General features: G+C 37.7%; 3 protein-coding genes across 5 annotated transcripts; all 3 read right to left on the bottom strand.

Annotated features, from left to right (window-relative positions):
• Positions 1 to 43: 43 nt before the first annotated feature.
• On the bottom strand, positions 44 to 2,698 carry LOC124438128 (60 kDa SS-A/Ro ribonucleoprotein-like). Its single transcript, XM_046988122.1, has 4 exons — positions 1,748 to 2,698; positions 1,050 to 1,334; positions 500 to 736; positions 44 to 425 (listed from the first exon to the last, which is right to left on the bottom strand). The coding sequence occupies exons 1-4, from the start codon at positions 2,603 to 2,605 to the stop codon at positions 123 to 125; spliced, it is 1,683 nt and encodes a 560-aa protein (XP_046844078.1). The 5' UTR covers positions 2,606 to 2,698; the 3' UTR covers positions 44 to 122.
• A 135-nt stretch (positions 2,699 to 2,833) lies between these two features.
• LOC124438121 (tyrosine-protein kinase ABL1-like) lies at positions 2,834 to 7,615 on the bottom strand. 3 transcript variants are annotated; one of them, XM_046988112.1, is made up of 10 exons: positions 7,525 to 7,591; positions 7,069 to 7,369; positions 6,537 to 6,712; positions 5,902 to 6,462; positions 5,568 to 5,833; positions 5,306 to 5,493; positions 5,028 to 5,180; positions 4,659 to 4,748; positions 4,330 to 4,451; positions 2,834 to 4,103 (listed from the first exon to the last, which is right to left on the bottom strand). In XM_046988112.1, exons 2-10 carry the CDS (start codon positions 7,151 to 7,153, stop codon positions 3,213 to 3,215), a joined length of 2,532 nt encoding a protein of 843 aa, XP_046844068.1. In that variant the 5' UTR covers positions 7,154 to 7,369; positions 7,525 to 7,591; the 3' UTR covers positions 2,834 to 3,212. The 3 variants fall into 3 exon arrangements, with proteins under 3 accessions (XP_046844068.1, XP_046844067.1, XP_046844069.1); XM_046988111.1 differs by having other exon boundaries at positions 7,069 to 7,615; XM_046988113.1 differs by having other exon boundaries at positions 6,537 to 6,709; positions 7,069 to 7,615.
• Positions 7,565 to 10,402, bottom strand: LOC124438119 (DNA topoisomerase 3-beta-1-like). Its single transcript, XM_046988110.1, has one exon. It carries the CDS (start codon positions 10,296 to 10,298, stop codon positions 7,722 to 7,724), a length of 2,577 nt encoding a protein of 858 aa, XP_046844066.1. The 5' UTR covers positions 10,299 to 10,402; the 3' UTR covers positions 7,565 to 7,721.
• Positions 10,403 to 10,627: the final 225 nt, after the last annotated feature.

The raw sequence follows: 10,627 nt of genomic DNA, 5'->3' as shown, positions 1-10,627 counted from the left end.
AGAAAAAACGAGCATTGGACGAGCAATCATTGTTAAGATTGAGTTATTGAAATAGTAAATGTATTTTTGATAAATGTGATAAAATTTTGGGAAGAAGATATGGCAATTTACACCAATTTTTTTTAAATATTCCCCAAGATAAACTCTTTCATCACTTGTGGTGCAGCAGAGTCAAAGCCAACTATATCAAGCATCCCAGGATCATCTGGGTCAGCAATGGTGAAACCATTTGATGTCATGGCAACCACAATAAGTTTAGCATCATCAATCCCTGAATGGTGACGATACTGTTTGAGAGCCTCCCTTGGATGAACTTTGCCATAATATGTTTCAGAGTCGGTGTAAACAATAAAGACATCAATCTTTAAATTGTTGTAAAGGGCATAAAGCATGGGTTGAGCACAGTCTGTACTACCCATTGGAATCTGAAAAATGCAATATAAATTTTTTTGCTTTACACTACATACTTCAAATCTTTCGAGTATTTTGAACAACTTACTTCATTACAAATCTTCAAAACTTCATCCAAATTCATGTTACTGGATATCTTCATCGGAACTATTTCATGACTAAATGCAACAAATTCATGATGTTCTTCTGTTCGTGCCGTCACCATAGCCATTGCAGCAGAAGCCACATGAGGTTTGATTGTACTTGCACCAATACATCCACTGGCTTGCATTGAGCCACTTACATCCATGGCTAGCATGTAACTTTTTCCTGTTGGTTCAACATTCTAAAATTGCACAAAATAACATGAAAAATGCAAGACAACAAAAAAATAGAACACATGAAAATACATCTGATCAGAGAACTTCAGAAGATGCAACTTTAATGTGAAAAAGATCAGCTCAAATGATTTATAATGTATACCATATATATATACCACACAAGAAAAAATACTTACAATTTATGTAGAAAACTAGAGTAATCTCCAACATATACTATTGTATGTGAATAAAATCAGTACACATGATACATAATGTACATAACATCTCATGCAAAAGAGGAAAATTATGTGACAAAAATTGACTGTTTGTTCTGTCTACCTTAAATGATAAATAAAATGCTTTCTCCAATGCTTTGGTGATTTCCACATTGGCTTTCCATTCTAGAGAACCTTTCTCACCCTTCCCTGACTCATATGTTTTCAAAGCTAATAACACATTAAACGGATGAATACGTGCATTTCTTAGCAGATCCTCATTTTGCAGTTTATCACAAACATCTTTAACTTGAGGTGATCCTTCAGCAAGCAAGCCAATGGAAGTCATTTTGTTCAAGTTACGTATCATTGCAGTCATTGGCATTTTCTTTAACAGAGCATTCCACACCTAAAAACAGGTGTTCAAAAAATACAATAGGAGTTTCAAATTTACAGATTGTAGAATATTCTGTGTTATAGAATAAAATGTCTCTTGTCGATTATCAATTCAGAATCTTTGTGACAATGCTATTGGTTATGAATTTTCAAAAAAATACAGTTAAACCAAATTCAACTGCTGGAAGAACTATAGTCAGTGGCTACAATGCATGCATTGAAAAAATATAATGATGATTGTCACATACTTGTACAAATAACTTATATGATAATAATAATAATGTGCATTCTTACACTGTTATATTTGTACATGTGCACATATGCATATAACCTCGCAAGAAGTCACATTATGTTTATGGCTTTGGTATAAAGTCATAAACTCATTGTCATGATTCATAGGAGATGACAAGAGATCATTAATATTACCTTCATTGATCCGAGACAACCTGTTGGAACATGTTCTCGTACCAAATTTTGTCCTTCAATGAGTTCCACAACTCTGTCCTCTTCCTTTGTTGTTAACTGTTTTATTTCTTCAACAGCTTTGAAGAAATTCAATAGTGTTTCTAGTTCATTAGTGTTATCCTGAGACATGGGAAATGAAGCTATCATTTCATCATAACCACGGACTGCATACTTCAGAACACACTGAATGGAAGGTTTGTCTGACTTTGGATGTGTGACTCTTGCAATATCTGCATGTGACCATCCTTCACGTTTTTGATATTTGGTAACATCCATCGCCAATTTCATTGCTTCTTTTTGTGTATACCATTTTTTAATTGCCTTGCGAGAAGCTTTACCCCAACCACTTCCTGGTTTACTTAGAATCTTTGAATGAACAACAAACAAAAATAGATGTGTTGGAATTCGACAAATTTGGTCCAAGACCTCATAAGCACGTTGCTTCGTTTTCAAATCACCAAGGCGTGCACAGAATGCAAACGCGAATATAAGTGGATTTAGTTTGGCAGTACGGCCTTCAACACTGTACTTTAAGATCTCATTCACAACCTCAATGCCTTTACCATTCTTTAAAAGTCGTAGTAAAGATTCAGCATTCTCACGACCTAACTTCCTGTCATCTGTTTTATACGTGGGTGTTTCGCTTCCTAACACTACAAATCGTCGAAAACGTTTCATATCATCGACAGCCCAGACGAAACCACCGGCGTTATTAAGAGTTTGATCCATTCTTAATTGTTCCGTTTGAGGAACATGCTCATCGACTTGCATTGCTAGTTGATTTTGTTGATGATTTTGTTGCTGATTTTGCTGAGCCATGTTTTAATGAAGATTTGAATTGAAATCATACGAAAAATTGAAATAAGAAAATAATTCAACGCCTCACCAGTGACGCCACGACACAACGCTTTTTTATACTTGTTGACAATATAAATTATTAAGACCATGATTTTAATAATTAAATATGGCGACCAACACTAGCCCCCCCTCCCACACGCTCACAAAATATTTATATTGCCCCACGTATATCGTAAGCTTCCTAAATTGTTATAGTTTTCTTATTTATTTATACGTAAAAGCGTCGTAAAATCGATGTATTAGCTTCGAGCGAACGAATTCTTATACCAGCTCCTCTTTGATAATTACAAGTATTAGCAAAACTGTTTTTGGTGATGGTACCATACAACCTAAATTCACTGACGATTTATGTATTTTATTATTTACAACGTAAGAATATGATTCACTTATCATTTAATTATGGAGTAAACATATATGATTCTCGGTCCCTTGGTCAAAACCATCTTTCAAAATGATTTAGCAAAACTCTAACAAGTTTTGCAGTTACATTCTTGTTCATTTGACTTTAAAGAAATGACTTTAAGCAATAATTGTTTACAATACATCCTAGTTTTATAAAATAACAGCTCTACCTCGGGGGAAAACTAGGTTTAACAGGTAGTTTAGGTTTTGGAGGAGGTAGAGGTTTAGGCTTTGGCACAGGTGGCAACGGATGCTCGGTTCCATTCTCCCTCGAGCTTCTACCCCATGCTGACGGCACAGGTGGAAGTTGTCGACCTGTAAATGTATTTTTCATATTACCGTTTAGTTCATTGTCATGAGGGACCGGTGGGGGTGGCAAATTTCTATGTTTTTGTCGGAGGGAAGGTGATACAGGTATTGAACCGTGAACATTGTCCATTCCATCATGGCTTTCCACGTGATTTGATGACGTTGCTTTTGGCAATGCGGGAGGCGGTCGATTTCTGGAAGGTGGAAGCTTTGGTTTCATTCTGTTGGGTTGTGAGACCGTAGTAAAGTCGTTGGACGCATTTGCACGAGTTGTTCTTGGTACAGGTGGTGGAACATGGTCGTCGTTTGGTAATATAGGACCTGGACGAGAGCGCAAGTTAGCAACATTACTTTTACTCCAAGACTCTTCTTCGCCACGTTCAGGAGTTTCTTTAAGGCGTGCTTTTACAGCATTATTAGTTGGTCTAAGTCTCACATTTCCAATCTCGGAGAGATTTGGTACGACTGGTGCAATTTTCGACTGCAAATTACTGATTCTTGAGCCTGGTGGAGGTGGTCGACCCGTTGATGGAACAGAGAAATTTGTGATGGATGTTGTTGCTTGAGTCGATGGTCGGGAATTCGTCGAAGGAAGAGGTGGAGGCCTGGAACTAGACGGTAGTGGCGCAGGTGGTCGACCAGCTGATGGAGTAGGTAAATTTGGGATGGGTGATGCAGAAGTCGATGGTCGGGAAGTCATTGAAGGAAGGGGAGGTGGCTTGGAGCTCGATGGCGGTGGTCGAGGTGGCTTTGAGTAAATATATGACAAAGTTAATTAATAAACTACAATTATCACAGAAACCATTTCAGGAAAGTACCATGAAAGTAATTTTTTAATCTGTAGTAAAACGGGGCACAATAACCAAATACAACTACACTGTGATGGTTTCCCAAACGACTGGAGCCCCCCCCCCCTTTTGGCAAAACCACTTATAATGTGTTCTGATGTGTGCAATGAATGCTGATATCAGTACCTGATCATCTGACGAGTTGTCAGACCTATTCAGTTTCTTCTCTTTGGTCTTCCTGTCCGTTCTAAACTTCATAGAGAGTGTATTACCAAACGTTCGATTCTTCTCCAATGTTCTTTCAACCACTGGAATGGAAAGAAAAACAACATCAAATGTGATGATTACATTGTCCAACCTATAGAGATGTTTTGAGACGATGTCTAAAATCAAAGTTTGTCCGTTTATGATTTTTGGTAAGCACATGCAACTACATCGAAACCAGGATCAATGATGACAAACCATCCCCACTGGTTGTTATTTGAAAAAATAGCTATCCAACGGTTTTAATTTACCTTCGTTGACTGGTTTCGATTCGAACATTTCATTCAGCTCCTTGTGTATTTCTTTAAAGGAAGGACGATCCATGGGTTCGAATTCCCAACCTATAAAAAACATGTTATGAACATCACTGTCTTATTTCATTTATGGCACTTAAATAGTAAATGAAAACAAGCAAAGAATACAAAGAGCGTTAGTTTTAAAACACCATGAATAAAGGGAGATGGAGAGATTGGCACCAAAGTGGGTGTCCACAAGGATTAACGAGGAAAAGATGGATCAATATAGAATTCATTGATTGATTAAGGCGCATAAAATAATTTCGTATAAACACAAAGCAACATCTTTTGGTATGAGAACAATTCCATCAAAGCAACGCTTACATTTTCTCATAAGCTGATAGACCTCGTCAGGACAACCAGCAGGTGCTTGCATGCGATAGCCAGTCAATAATTTGTCGTACACTTGAGACAAATCAAGACCTGGATAAGGTGATATACCATACGTCGCTATCTCCCACAGCAAAACTCCAAATGCTAAAAAAGAAAGAATACATCTTAGAAAATACGACAGGCATACATCCTTTCAGACAACGCATTCATTCACAATGTTTTAATACAAACCCTGTTTATAAATCAACTCGTGACTTAAATCCACTCACCCCATACGTCCGATTTAACTGTAAATTCGTTATATGCAAGGGCCTCCGGTGCCGTCCACTTGATGGGAAACTTTGAACCTTGTCTTGCTGTGTACATGTCGTCACGAAGAAGTAAACGCGATAGACCAAAATCACCAACTTTCACAATGTTATTGCTTCCGAGCAAGCAATTTCGAGCTGCTAAATCCCTGAAAGCATAGCATAGCACATTCAGTTCAAACAGCTCCTAAATGTATAGTGTTCAACATTGATTAAGACATACCTATGAATAAAATTCATACTCTCCAGATACATCATAGCTGAAGCTACTTGAGTTGCAAAGTACATCAAAGTAAGTGGATCTAGATCTTTACTTTTTTCTGTATCACGAAGATAATCTAAAAGATTTCCGCCCTCCATAAACTCCGTGATGATATAAAATGGTGCCTCTCGAGTACAGACACCCAGTAGCTGAACAAGATTCTTATGTTTCAGTTGCTTCATCATATTTGCCTCACGTAAAAAGTCATCAACTTCCATTGCCTCTTCCTTAATCAAAACATTACAAACAAAGTGTAAAAAAAACACTATTATTAAGAAAGGTAAAATTTTCTTACCTTGAGCGTTTTAACAGCAACTTTTGTATTATTCCTTGTCCACAGTCCTTCATAAACCTCCCCATACTGGCCTGCATCCAAACGTTGTTTCATGCAAATCTCATCGCGACTCACTTCCCATTTATCTGGCCTATGAGTACCATATACAGTGGGTTTATCAGTCTTGGGTGCTGGATAATGCAGTGTTGTCACCAAACCATCAGAATGCTGGGAATGATGGTGCACAAGCTCTGGAAGTGTGGAAAACTTGCTACCAGCAGAAATGAAGAGTTTGTTTTCAGCATTTTTGCTAACACGATAATGGTAAACACGACCATCAAATCGTATAGAAATGGAAACCTGGCCAGGATTCGCTTCACTCTCACGAACAAGAAAACTACCATTAATGCCACTGTTTAAAACCATTTCAGCTTTGATGCGTGATATTTGTCCATGATACCACGAATGTTTATCTAAGCTATCGATACGTGCAATATAGTTTCTAGGTAACCATCCTTTCTGACCATTTCTTAACTGGCCATGACACCATTCTCCATTATCATTGTCAGATAAAATCCATACCTTAACATAAAGTAAATTGGATGATGCGCAAAAGATGAAGTTGAGAGAATCTATCATTTTGTGCATGAATTTACCTCCTGATTTGCCACGACATTAAGTTGGTCATCATCGTTGCCTCTGAAATCAAACAGAACAATAAAAGAGTGCGGATCACATGATTCAACTGTATTCAAGTTGTCCAAAGACTTCCAGTCTGATTTCAATTCGCCAGGTGGAGGAGTATCGGGCAGAGGACGATTGGAGATTGCTGCTGTCAAAAAGAATACATATAATCATTTAGCAGGAAACTAAAACTTAATGCCTAGTGATTCTCTTCCATCTTAATTGATTTTTTGTTTCACTGATAGCCTCATGATAACCTCACACCACACATCATATAGATTCTATGAAAATTACATCCCATAACCAAAACATATACGTTTAAACAACATAAAATATGGAAAGCAACTAGTCAGGACTATAAGAAGCAATTCTTACTGAATAACTACATACTTTGGCAGCACATACATTACGTATCAAATAAAAGGAATGAGAATACCAATTTATCGTAATATATTGATATTGACTGACAAATATATTACAAAAAAATTCAAAATCGTCTCTTACAAGAATCTTCGATGTAGTTTTTCTCTGCTTTCTTCTTTCCCAAGGTGCCAGCTTTTTTCAAATTTTTCCCTTGATTCTGTCCCATTGCAAAGAGCTACACTTTATTGTTGCAGTTTGCAAAGTTATGATTGTCGCACAACAGGAGAATGGAATTCCCATCCATCAACGACACCGCAAAAAATTTGTTTATTTGTTACTTATGAATGATGAATGAAACCTTTCTGCATCAACTGCTATTGAGTATTTTCCTTATTCTCGTCGAAGTACACTTCGGAACTTATAAAGTTTTCAAATTGACCTGCTATAGAAACAAATAAATTTGTTGAAAGCAGGAAGCAATAGACAGATTGCCTTTACGCAGGTCTATATTACAGCCTATATTAAGTTACAGCTTTTACTTTCTATTGTAAGCTAAGCGCACAATATACGCTCACAAAATCATACAGTTATTTTTACCATTTTAAAAAACCGCGACAAAAATCATCGAATGCCAAAAACCACACAATGCTCAGTCAGAGCTTACAGTTCACTAATTTATATTCATCACAACGGAAAACAATCAATAAATTTGCATAATAGCAAGCATATTAAATCTAATTAGCATCAACATCAGGGGGAAAGCATGGTTCAAATTCTCTCTCTGGTAAAATGAATCACAAAAAAAATGCATCAAGTTGAGCCATTTTGTCCTTAGTCTTTTCCTGTCTTCTTTTTCTGCCTCTACCTCTTCCCCGACCTCGTTTTCCACCCCTGTAGTGACGAAACTTCGGGTGTCTTCCTTTTGCCATATCAAACTTGACCATAGATACAAATGTTGGGTCACAAAAAGCACAACCCGTGTGCTCTGTTTCCATGTTTGATAAAGGTGATCGATCTTTGTGAAATGTTACATGGAAAAAGGAAGCACCACACTGATCACAACCTTCATCTGACAAAGTAACTTTAAAAGCATCCTCGAACATGTGTATGACAAAATTACATTTATTGCATGCCATTTTCCACTTTGGTGCAGACATTTGATCAAAGACCACCATACCATCATCACATGTGAAGCAAGGTGTCACGCTCAGGGTGGCAGGAGAAAATTTACAATTTGGATGCAGGCATTCAGGGCAACCCATGCCTTTCTTCATACCTTGAAATGGAGGATTGTTGTAACAATATGGACATATGGGGGTTGACTTTCCCTGACTACCTGTGGAGGAAACCACGAGCTCAAAATCATCCAAAGGGCATTTCAACTCCTTGTATAGTTTAATAGTTCCATTTTGTGGCAAACTGTATGTCTCATCGCAATGAGAACAATGCAATCTCATTGGCTTAGCATTGACAAGCTTCATGTAGCGAACACATTTGCCACACCTTGACAATGCCTTCCCAGTATCAGCAAGTTTTGTGAAAGAGACCTCGAATAATTCATCCATGTTAGCAATGCATTTCTCAAAGAAAGAATATTTTTGACAAAATATGTGTATCGTGTGAGACAAAACTGCACCAAAATCTGCTTTCCCAACTGCAATGAGATTGAGTGTTTCTTCAACTGAAGACCGCATAGTTGGCAAAACCAGTTCTTGATCAATCTTTTGGTAGCCATGAACTAGTACAATGCCAAGTGATGTAGGAACTAAACGTCTACCATTTTGAAGTTGAACGTAATTTCTCTGAGTAATGTTGTTGATGTGAACAGGAATACTGGCATCTGTTCCAATACCATGTTTCTCCATCATGGTGATGAGCTCACTTTCTGTAAGATAATCTGGTGGTGATGTCTGTCTTTCTACTACTTTCAGTTCAGAAACTTTACATTTATCACCTTTCTCTAGGGAAGGGATAGTTTCCTCAGCAGGAATTGTTGCCCATGGCATTATAGATGTAAACCCAGGATCCGATGGAGTCTTACCAACAAAAGTAAACAGCTCTTTACCAATAATGAATGAAATCTTAGTCTGTAGATACTTACAGTCTGTACTCAAAGTTGCAACGAAATGTCGTACAACATAGTCATAAAGTCTCCATGCGTCACCTGACAGATCCCCTTCTCTTGCAAGTCTTGTGGGTGTGATAGGGGGATGGTCACCAGCATCATGTCCCTTCCTTGGTTTGTTTAACCCTACCCGTAAAAGATCTTGAACAGCAGATCCCCATGATGTCCCACTTTGTAGTTGTTGAAGAGTACCTCTTAAATCAAATTTTTCAGGATAATGGGTAGTTTCTGTTCTAGGATAACTAATGTATCCTTGTGTATACAGGCTTTCTGCAACCTGCATAGTGTGTTGGGGGCCCATTCCCAAAGCAGATGATCCAACACGAAGCATTTCAACTGTATGCAACGCCTGTGGACGTTGCTTCACTTTTTCTTTTTTGATAACACTATCAACAACTGATTCTTTAACATTAGAAATCGTACTGTGGTACATTATAGCAACCTCCTTATCAAAGACACGTACCCTATTCCAATCTAGCATGATTTGCTTTCCCAATGAATGTTCAACTTTTGCTTGCAGAAGCCAAAACACTTCAGGTTTAAATGACATAATCATGTCATGACGCTGCACACAGAAACCAAGTGTTGGCGTTTGACAGGGTCCGTATGATATAAGACTGCTGTCAAGGTTACCGTATTTCCCTTGAAAATATCTGGTTTGAAATCGAGTGAATGCACAACCTATTCTCAAGTCCAGTTCTTGCCTTGCATCAACAGACCGAGCTTGGTTCTCATCCGGCCTCACTAGATTGTTCATAGCATATTTTATGTCTGATTCAGTGATAGCAGAGAATTTAGCACGGAATATTGTTTGCTGGTTTGATCGAGTTGGATGACTCATAACTGGCAAGACACAGTCCAAAACTTCAAAACATATATTTTCACCTTCTTTATCACAATCCAGCCAAAGGACAACGATGTCTGTACCCTTAGATTCATGTTGCAAAAATTTCACCATATTCAATTTCGGATTAGCTTCTTTTTTCAATGTTTTCGCATGGAACAATTCGACTGGATTGACTGCATCCCAATTATTGTATTTATTGTGAAAATCTAACGTCATAACATGACCGCACACCGCGGTCATTTTGAATTTGACCATCTCACCAAAAAAATCCCCTTTGTACTCATGTACAGAACAGGCACCATTTATGCCTTTACGTGTCGTCATTTTGCCATTTGAAAGGAATTTTGCTATAGATTGTGCCAGAGATGGTTTCTCTGCAATCATTAACACAGTTTTCATAGTGAATCATAATCAACGCACTTCTAGAACTTCACAAACAGAATAACTTTCTTTCTTAACCACAAGGGTACTAACACAACAGACCACAGTCCAATGTTTATGGTACGTTGAGTTCAGCTGTTGGGGCCTGGTGCGGCCACTTTGCGCAAAGTTTTTCAGGTAGATTAGAAAGTGAAAGTTGATAATTTAAAAAAATAAGAATAATTTTGAATTTCAACCTACCATCCATCACCACTCCAAATAAAAAAGCTTCAAAAGTCAACAATATCCCCCCAAGACTATCCTGATAAAAAACTTAGATGTTCAAGGTCTTCTGTGCCATCAGATGT

Source organism: Xenia sp. Carnegie-2017, unplaced genomic scaffold (genome assembly GCF_021976095.1).
Source record: "Xenia sp. Carnegie-2017 unplaced genomic scaffold, XeniaSp_v1 HiC_scaffold_19, whole genome shotgun sequence".
NCBI classification, from domain to species: Eukaryota; Metazoa; Cnidaria; class Anthozoa; order Malacalcyonacea; family Xeniidae; genus Xenia; species Xenia sp. Carnegie-2017.
Note: the sequence above shows the minus strand (reverse complement) of the source record. Positions and strands in the feature narration are given on the sequence as shown.